At 34.4% G+C, this 10,246-nt stretch overlaps 1 protein-coding gene across 1 annotated transcript; it reads right to left on the bottom strand.

Annotated features, from left to right (window-relative positions):
* Nucleotides 1-2,052: 2,052 nt before the first annotated feature.
* LOC147396664 (vesicle-associated membrane protein 722-like) lies at nt 2,053-8,845 on the bottom strand. Its single transcript, XM_086451695.1, has 5 exons — nt 8,526-8,845; nt 3,517-3,658; nt 3,293-3,413; nt 3,045-3,107; nt 2,053-2,458 (listed from the first exon to the last, which is right to left on the bottom strand). The coding sequence occupies exons 1-5, from the start codon at nt 8,713-8,715 to the stop codon at nt 2,315-2,317; spliced, it is 660 nt and encodes a 219-aa protein (XP_086307821.1). The 5' UTR covers nt 8,716-8,845; the 3' UTR covers nt 2,053-2,314.
* Nucleotides 8,846-10,246: the final 1,401 nt, after the last annotated feature.

Raw genomic sequence — 10,246 nt, 5'->3', positions numbered from 1 at the left:
GTGTGTCGTGTTGCTTTTAGGCTCTGTTTGGTATTATTTTGCTCACTAACACCATTTTTTTTTCTAGCTCAACTGGACCACCACAAAAATATGATTGGTCTTTTCTGGTCTTTGGGTTTTGAGAATTTTTCATCATGGGTGGGATTGGGAAAATGTTGTTTTACATGTGGACCCGGCAGTGTGACCCATTTAAGTCTCATCTCATGTCTTGGTCTCAAGGCCAATGTTTAGAAGAGAAGAGGTTTAATTGTTGTTTTTTTAATGGATATGTTTATATATAGTGATTAACTGAACAATTATTTGTAATACTAAGGACAATAAGCCTGTTGAAAAACATCCCAAATATCGGGTGAGTCATCTTGGAATGTGAAGGGCGATTCCTTGTGAATTCGACACACTTTGAATAGGTTCGTGCTTTATAATCAGAATTTATATATCCATGAATTAATTTTGGATAAGTAATTGTAGTAGCGAATGGTCAGAAAAAAGTTCTCTATCAAAGATGAGGATGATGGAGAAAATACATGTGCTTTTGGAGAACAATGTGACCGATGGATATTTTATTAAAATTAAATCAAAGAAGAGGATGATGGGGATGGGTGGTGAAAAATTAACTATAGAAATAAATTATTTGAGAAAGTAGAGGATAAACTCCAATGCAAATAAATTAAAGGAAAGTAAATTGAGAGAGTTTTCGGCTCAATTAACCAAAGTCGATTACAACCTCAGAAGAATTATGCAATTTGAAGGATCTTTAATAAAATAAAATAAAAAAGAAGCAAGAGAAAATTCAAAGAACGTCACACTGAAACTGGATATAGACAAAAGATAAGAAGACTAAGGAACAAGATTTATTCGACCGACCCCAAAGCTTTGGGATATATGGCTCTCTTCGATGAAAGACAAAGGCAAAGACAATGGATTAAATTTTTTTTTTTTTTTTTTATATTTATTTATAAACGGTGATCCACCTTGGGATGGTGGTGCACGAATTGAGAACTCTGATATGCTTAAAATTATTTTTATTTTAAATATCAGCATCATCACATTATGCCAAAAGTTTGAGGTAGGCCGAGCAAATCTCAACCAATTTTAATGGTGCAGATTACATGCTAAAACACAATCCAGTGACCAAAACATCCTCATCACATACTTTAAGTCCTTTGCACAACGCTTTCCCTGATAAACTTGTTTTTGTTTGTTGTGTGATTCCACCAAGGATGAGTAATATCAAACATTTTACCGGTTCAGTTGATCCAAAAAATAATAGCATGTGGCAGCTTTTATGGGAGACAATATCAAACTTTGCTCCCTCCATCGAGCAAACTTTTAAGTAGCCAAAGATCTGTGTTGGTTTGGGAGGTGATGCCCCTATGGGAACTTGATTGAGCAATGAGAGAGGAGATAACAACACACTTGAAGAATTTGCTTTTGATAGAAACCAAATCAATTTTTTTTGGTGAAAGGCTTTGATGATGAATGCCTAAGACACAAATTTGGACATGTAGCAACGACTTCTGCGTGTCATCAACTTTCAAGGCCCCAAGTGTTGAACCACCCCCTCCCCCCTCAAAAGTGTTCACACAGGTCCAAAATATAGTCAATTCCACAGAGAAAATGTGCCAACACATGTGGGTGCATGTGTGTGCTGAGTATGCTGGCAAAATTCTGACATGTTTTATGAGTTCAAAGCAGAGTTGGAACCCCGAGGCCCCAATCACGTGTGTATGTAGAGTCAATCCCTTGAATCATGAACATAAATGGAAAACAAACCCAAAGAATGGATCCCAGAGATAATAATAAGTAACACGTAATATGCCATGTATGGTAAATTCATTATAAAATAGGTAACATCATGAGGTGTTGGGTGGATTGATTTTCTTGCACATTGGAGGCAGTAACTACAAACTTGGCTGGAAATTTTTTCTGTAACTAGTATCCCCAACTACAAAGTTAATGTTTTACCTTCAGTTTAAAATTAATATAATATCAAAAGTAAAAGTATTTTGACTTCTTTCAACTGAGAATGAGATATATAAAGAGACAACATAGTTATCCTAAACATAATAGAGCTTTTACTCAAATTGAAAGAAATTTGAGCGTACAATCTATATATGCAACAGTGTCTTACAAGATACAAACCATTCCCAACCCAGAAAACTAGCAGAAAGGAAGGAAAAGGAGAAAAAAAGAAACACAGAAAGCACCAGAACAAACAAAGCAGCTACCAATCTAGTATAAAATTTGTAATCAAGCACAGTTGATGATGTTGTAGGGTGGTTGGTGAAGGTATAGAGGAGATGAATGGCTCCAATCAGCATTTAGAGCCACCACAAATAGACAAAACTATGATGAGAATCAAGGCAATGAGAATACCCAACACAATTAGCTTTATCTTCATGTTCTGCAACCACATCTTCCTCCTCATCTGGGTTCCCTGTTGGCGAAAATCTTGAGCCTGCAACAGACATTAATGACATATGAAATGAGAACTAGGGCTTATCGATCAATCCCAAATTTATAACTTACTATTTGGTTTTGGATCAACCATGTTCCAATTCAATAGGGACCTGATCCGATAATATGTGGGAGAACATGTAAATGAAATATATTTTGTTTACATATATAATGTGTATCCATATTTCATATATTAAATTGGATTGATTGGACCTGGATCTTAACAAATTGTCATCAGAGTAGATTTGGGTCCTAATACGGAGATTGTATAAGAATCTGATCCGAAGTATCAGAGCAGTTCTGGATCCAATGCAATTATTATCAATTTGATTCCAGATTGACACTGACCCAATCCTAACCCAATCCATTGCATGTGCAAATGTCATCTTATGAAACAGAAGTGGTTAGTTTTCTTTTATTGATGACAGCTTTAAGAATGCAGCCAGGTTTTCAATCCTAGGTCTATGATATTAACACATACTTTACCACCTCACCAGGGTGGCGCCTTCATGTTAGTAGTTCTACACCATTTGTAACAATGAAGGAAGTTTGGAGCAGTCAAATGGGCCACATAAGCTTCCACTAACCTGTGAGCGGAGATTTTCGGTTTTGTCCACCAGAAGCTCAATTTTCTCACCACGGTCGAGAACCTGCAAAAAAGATGAACGTACATAACCAAACCATACACCATTTTCAAGTATAACAAAAGTAGGACGTTCTGTGAATAAGAACTATTTGTTGGACTACATGAAAGTAGCACAAAATCATTTGTGAATAAAGAAGACATCTTAGTTGAGGAGTAATTACATTGAAAAAGAAATTAACTGGGTCTAACCTTCTCAATGTTTTCCATCATAACTCCCTTAACTTCCGAAACCTGAGCCTTCACTTTTGCAAGCTTGCTGATTTCCTCGGGATGATCAACACAGTACTGCATATGCTCCTTCAGTTTTGGCCTAAAATGTAGATTAAGCACATGTAATGCCTCGTTTAACACAAAAAAAAAAAAAGGCATGTTCCATTGATGGGTTAAGAGGTAATTCAGGGAAGGAGAATTACCCAAACTCCTTGTTCAAGCTGTTGGCAGCAGCAGTTGCAGCTTTACCTCCTCCATATTTCTTGTTGAAATCTTCCTTAACTCGCTCCAAGAAGGCAATAGGAACTTGTCTACCAGCCGACTCAACAGCAACTACACAGTAGGCTGCAGTATCCAGATATAAAAATGCACACTTAGCTCCATTTAGATAGCAGGATAAGATTCAAAGAGAGATTTGGCCTTGGGGGGAACTATACATAAAGAAATCAATGAACAAAGCTTAAAGCACTGGCATATGCCAGATATACAGAACAGGATGATCTGAAACAACTATTCCTCATCTTAATTTAAGGATACAATACAAACCCCAGCAGCATTGTTTGAGAACTTTGTACCTCATTACTCAAATGCAAACTTGAAGCAACAAGACAAGCACCTTCTGTGTTTTGTTACTTGTTTTGTGAACAGATCATGTAAACCTATGCTAAGAATCTAACCCCAACTAACCATCCATGGCTGACGAAGTCTGAAGTTCTCTTTATGTTTTTCTTTTCCATATTATTGGATACTGAACTTAACTCCTTTTATGTTCAAAGGTGACAATTAAGAAAAATGAATACTACAATGATATTCCTCATTAATCGTACCATTAACACATTATAACAGGGTTATGCAATTAGAGTAGCAACATAGCATTGTATGTGATATTGATCAATGCATCATGGTGTATAGTGTTTGTTCCTTATCCTTTTTTTTTTCTTCGAGGGCTTTGCAGGAGTTTTCTTCGAGGACTTTGTGTTCAAATCGGAAGAGTTGTGCTGCTTTAATGTTGTTAGAGCTTGGTTTGGATTGTGGATAGATGCCTCTGTAGTTTTTCTTTTTTCTTCTATTGTTTCTGTGTCATAAGGGGGGCCACCTCGTCCTCCATTTTCTACTCTTTGATGAATAAAGTTATACTTATCCAAAAAACAAAAAAAGAAAGATCTTTGTTCCGTGTGACTGTAAATACATCTATTACATATAAAAATCCATAAAGCACCTGGGGATATCAAGAAGTTCCTCTTAATACATATTCAAGAAATGGCCGGCACAAAAAGCTGGATTTGCCTTCTAGTAAGAATGGAGAATAGATTTATTTCCACTGTTTATATTAGAACAAATCCTCCAGTGTAAGTACTATAATAATTGGCAGCATTAATTAGGAATTATGAATGATCTTGAGAAAATATTTATTTCTAAGCTCGAATCCCATGAAACCATTTCACAGAAGTTCATTGAGAGTGGGAACCACACATTCCGCCAAGGAATTGGTTACCAAACTCAAATCATTTTCCTGATATTTTAGATATAAAAAAATTCATGGAGTTTAACTCACCATATAAAGGTCTTTCAACAAATGAAATAAAATGTACAGACGTGCTGAGTTGGGAGCAGGGGCGGAGCTGGTAAGGAGCATGTGGGGGCACTTGCTCCCACAGAACTTTTTTGGATGGTTTTTAGATATCTTTTATAATTTGAGATACCTCCTTTATTTTCAACTAACTACATGCCCCATTTGCCCCCACTCCACCTCCAATTTTAGCACCCCCCCCCCCCCCCCAAACACTTCCCTTTCAATTTTTTGAAGATGACATTACCTCTTGAGTTGGACCTTCTCTCATAAGACTAATTGGAAATTACCTAAATATCAAATTTTTAAAACTTCTAATAAAAAAAACCTCTGAATTCTCCAAAACCATTCATCTTCAAGCTCTTCAATGGTACCATTAACTACAGTTTGCCCCCACTACAAGAAAATCCTGGCTCCGCCCCTGGTTGGGAGTCGGTGTATCACTGAATCAAACACTTTGTACCAGTGTTGGACATCAACGAGTGTACGTGCCTGTGTTGCATAGATATCATCTGAATTTGCTCTAGTCTTTGAGTCGTATTTAATAACCTGATTATTTCCAAGTTTGATCTACAGTTAAATAATTGGGGACTTTTAGCAGGAATCCCACCCTGCAAACTATTTTTGGTATGTCATCTACACTGGAAAAAATCTGAATGATCTTTAAAGCATTGTGTATAATGCATAAAAAATTAAAATGACTTTCAAAGAAATTTACCTGCTCCTAGAATATGTTTTTTTGGCCAATACAATGTAACACACTAAATACTTTACATTAGATTATGTTTCAACCTCAAGGCTTAAGCATAGATTGATTCAAAAGTTGCTTTATGTGCCTTGAGGTACATTGCATGGGCTGAACATATAAAAACCAATTCGTTTTTTATGTCCATTAATCTTTTCTATTTTCAGAAAAACAACCTTTACGTTAGTATTCTATTCCAAAAGCAACCTTAATGAACGTGATTTTAATCACTTTCTTCCTCTCATTTCCATTAGTAAATCTGAAATATATGAAGTGGGGCTTGTCAGTTAAAAAGTTTTTTCAAATTCCAAAAGACTACATTTCTACACTCAATGGGAAGTTAAAAAATGATAAGACATAAATAAACTTGAGTTTAGAGTTAGAAGGATAAAGATTCTTGAGGTTGAGATCAGTATACTTCAAGATAATAAATAAACCTATTTTTTTTACAAGTAGATAATTAATCAACCAATTATCCTTGCCAAAAGTACGTGTTTATTTGTTGGTCAACTAAGTAAGGGACGATACTAAATTTGGAGTAGATTATTGAGTTGAATTAATAATTAGATAATGAGTAATGTTAAAGTTGACGACTTCAACGGGATGCTACCAACCCCCAAAATCAATTTTTTCCATAATTGCCCCAAAAAGTAACACAACTTTTTCCTAATGCAAAATAGCTAAGGGTTTTGTTATCATGGTTCAAAAGGTAATTTTTTAAATATCAGTCTTAAAAGATATTTACAAAATATTCACTGGACTATGATAATAACACACTTCCCTTTTTTAATTAAAAGAAAAATAGGTATACCTTATTGGCCAGTGGGTTACATATGAAAGAAACATTCTTGTGGAAGATGTTAATATCACATTGAATCTTGGATGTTAGCACATCCCTCGGATAATATGATACGAGAACAAGTAGTAAAAGCCTTAAAATGATCAAAAGGATAACTTTTGCCGCATGGACACATACTAATTAGCTATTGCTTATATAAAACATTGAGCCAAGATATTTGTATGGTAAATCATTCAAAAGTAATTCCCAACTTCATTTGTTGTTTATTATTTTTATTTATGTAGTTAGTTCATTTATTTAATTTTTTACGATATTTGGAGGCTTAAGCCTCCAAAACTATATGGCGGTACCACGGGTTGTAACCTTAGTAACCTAAACTGTTAGGTAAGGTTGGCAAACCCACTTTCAACCTGCGGTTTGACGATTGAGAGGGGGTTCACCTAGAATCCGCGCTATCCATATTTTAAATCGCGTTTTTATTATCCTAATCTGCTCAGCCTCCTTACATTTCATGAATAATACTAAACATTCTTAGAAATCTTAATTTTCTGTAGTTATTAACATAAAACATTTGATGTTATTCCTTCCAACGTATCTTGAATACTTTTCAGTCCACAAGTTGTCGATCTACACATCTATTTATTAATTTCTTTAGAAATATTTTTTTGTTGTAGATATTTCTATAAAATGTTTAATGTTATTCACTCAAATCCTTTTAGAATAATTTTCTGGACCACAAACCTTATAAGTAGATCTTTTCGTGGAATTTGCTAATCTTTTATAGAAGAAATTTACTAATCACTGTCATTCGGATTTCAAAGATTACATTGCTCTCCAAATTTTCAACAAGACCAATCCGTCAAATCAATGCCACTTGGAATTTTTTATTTTTAGCGTCTTGAGACCTATTAGATTAAATTATAGGATCACTAATTTATGATCATTAAGTTGACTTGACTATTGATATTAGTATTTTGTATTACTAATGATCTCAACAAACCATTAAAAAATATATATATTTGAAACCACACGCTCCGGAGACACTCCCGACTTGAGGACGTTTTTTAAATGGGCACTCTCACGTTTCCGTTCCTGCATCTGCACTCACACCCGCTTCACGCTTTGGTCACTAAGGGTGAACTCTTATCCATTAATTATACTAAGTGCGCATAATCCTTAGATATGCTAAATATAAGCACATACACACATTTATAAGGTATTGAACATATATGAAGTACATACAATGACATGGCAGAACAAACACAAGTTCATTATAATCCAAATTTGACAAACCTAATTAAGAAGGCATGTAGTCGAAAAAAAAAAATTTGATAGGTAAATGCAACTTTTATATTAAAACTATGTGCTTATTTTTTTCATAAGTATTAAATAATATTTTTTTCAATTATTTAATATCTTTTGATATTTTGAGCCATGGCCACTGGCACATCTTTCTTAACGTGGCAACAAGGTTTGCCCAAATAAGCAGTCAACAAAGTATCCAATTTAAGGCCTTTCAAAGGTTGAAACCAACTTATAGATTAAAAACAATTAAACTGGCCCAAAATAAAAAATACCACGTTTTTGTGCATCAAACTTTCTTGCATTCCTGCTAGAAGTCTAAAGGATGGAAGATCAATCTAATGCTTCCTTTTATTCCCTACACTTTTATCTATTAAGAACTATCTTATCTAACTCTGATCATCGCAAACTCCTCCTGTGTCATATTTCCCATGCCGATCTGGTATCAGATCCATCACGCTAAAAAAACAAGGGATCTATGCTCTTTTCTCTTTTTTCTTAAAGGAATCCACACAGATCATCAATTATTGAGGGAAAATAAATAAATAAAGCGATCTGAACAAGAAACCCTAGAACAAGAGAATCGAAAACCAAAAACAAACAGAAACAACAACTAACAACCAAATCAACTAATAATCAAATAGATCGTCCGCAGCTAAACAGCAATCGGATCAAATAAATGGTTTTGCACGTAGATCAAATAAAAAAAAACCGAAATCATAAACAAGAAGTCAAGAACAACCAAATCAACGAATCTGACAAAGAAAACAACATAGAGATCTGAAGAAAAACTTACTGAAACCGTCTTCAACGAGATAATTGAAAGTGTGACCATCACAGTTGTAGGTGAATTTGTTGTTGCTTGCAGGAAGCTTTTGGAGACATTGGAAAGCTATACTGTTGAAATTCCCTGAAAATTCGGTGTATTCGGAGAGGATCACTGTTCCTCGAGCAACAAAGCTATAGATCAAAGACTGCTGCCCCATCTCAAGAACCCTAACCCTAGAAGTTTATCACAGAGATGGAGACGCGGAGAGAGATAGATTTAGTTCTTCGCTTTTTGTAATGAGAACTTTGGAGGAAAATGTTGGGCGAGGGTTGCAGAGGAAGAATTTTTTTTCATTATTTTATAGAATATCTTTTTGAGTCTTTTACAAGATAGACCCATCCATAGGTATTATTTACAGAATCTTCCTTGAAGTCCATAAAATGCTATTTACTCCCAACTTTATGAACTTTGTTACAAATCCCCTCTTCACATGTACAGGCACACATGGCACCACACATCCTGCCAGTGGACCACTTATTGAATGATGAGGTGGATGGTCTAGTAGATCATAAATCATAAATGTGATAAGAGATTTGCTCTTCTCAAAGATTTGGGGTCGATTAAATGAATCTTGTTCCTTCATTCCATTTTGTTCAAAATTCAAAAAAAAAATTATTATTGATGAGTTTCTATTTGTATTATTGTCTTTATCTACATATGTGTGTATGTGTGTGTGTGTGTTTTTTTTTCCCCTTATAGATTTTAAGCTTAAATATTACTTTTAATTAAGATTATAATCAACTTTCCTAAATGTATAAGCTAAAAGATGTTACAATTTAATGTAAATAAGTACACAAGTCCAATTAGATTTATGGTTTAGAGAGAATAAATACGCAATTCATATACCCAATTCCCTACTCTTTAGGATAAGATTTTCACTGATGATGATGATAGAATAGACACGAGGCTCTCAAAAATTACTAAATGCATGTCAGGATAAGGGATCTGCATGTGTCCCAAGGATTAGTTGGGTGTTGTACGAAGTTCAAATTACCCTTTTTTTTTTTTTTTACTTTGACGGGTCGCATGTACCAACCACCTTAACACGTGTTCAACGGTTAAATATAATCACTTTTATGTGAAATGACATATAGAGATTCTAAAGTATGACCTGAGGAGCAAATCTAATTATCCTTACCATCTCAATTGATCCCTGATGGTAGAAGCCGAATAATTTGGTTCAAAAAAATAAAAATAAAAAACACGAGATCTATTATCCATCATAGATTAAAAGCCTAGTTATTAGATTGGTGATTCGTCATTGTGATTATTATCATGATCATCATGTGATTCCTCATTTAATAAGTGACTCATCGATTGAATGATCTGAATCAGTGTTTGAGTGAGCCATATGAAAAGTAAGGCAGTTCACTACAAATAATATTGGACCTCAAAGTCATAGCAACATGCCTCCTAGTTTTGTTTTAGTTACTAAAATTTAAGCTTTTTAGAATCAATGTAATTTGCATATATAACTGCTTACTTCATTTCCAATGAAGGTTGATTATGAATTCAATTAGAAAAAATATACAGTTGAAAATACTAAAATGGAAAAGAAAGACTCAAAAGAACTTGGATTGTTATAGAAATAGCAAATATCAACAAATGTTTTGCAATAATTAAATAGAAGAACAAGATTCATTTAGTTGATAATGATCTCCATTGTAAGGCTTCAATGAAGATGACTC

The sequence above is a fragment of the Akebia trifoliata genome, chromosome 8 (assembly GCF_017979445.1).
Source record: "Akebia trifoliata isolate Shusen 1 chromosome 8, ASM1797944v1, whole genome shotgun sequence".
Lineage (NCBI taxonomy): Eukaryota > Viridiplantae > Streptophyta > Magnoliopsida > Ranunculales > Lardizabalaceae > Akebia > Akebia trifoliata.
This window is presented reverse-complemented; position numbering and strand designations above follow the sequence as displayed.

What these genes read in the sequence shown, in the direction of transcription:
- LOC147396664 (XM_086451695.1), bottom strand. Translation starts at nt 8,715, where the DNA reads ATGGGGCAGCAGTCTTTGATCTATAGCTTTGTTGCTCGAGGAACAGTG. An exon ending in AGCTTGAACAAGGAGTTTGG is followed by an intron (nt 3,414 to 3,516) that starts GTAATTCTCCTT and finishes TCTACATTTTAG; the next exon opens with GCCAAAACTGAAGGAGCATA. An exon ending in CCGAAAATCTCCGCTCACAG is followed by an intron (nt 2,459 to 3,044) that starts GTTAGTGGAAGC and finishes TGTCTGTTGCAG; the next exon opens with GCTCAAGATTTTCGCCAACA.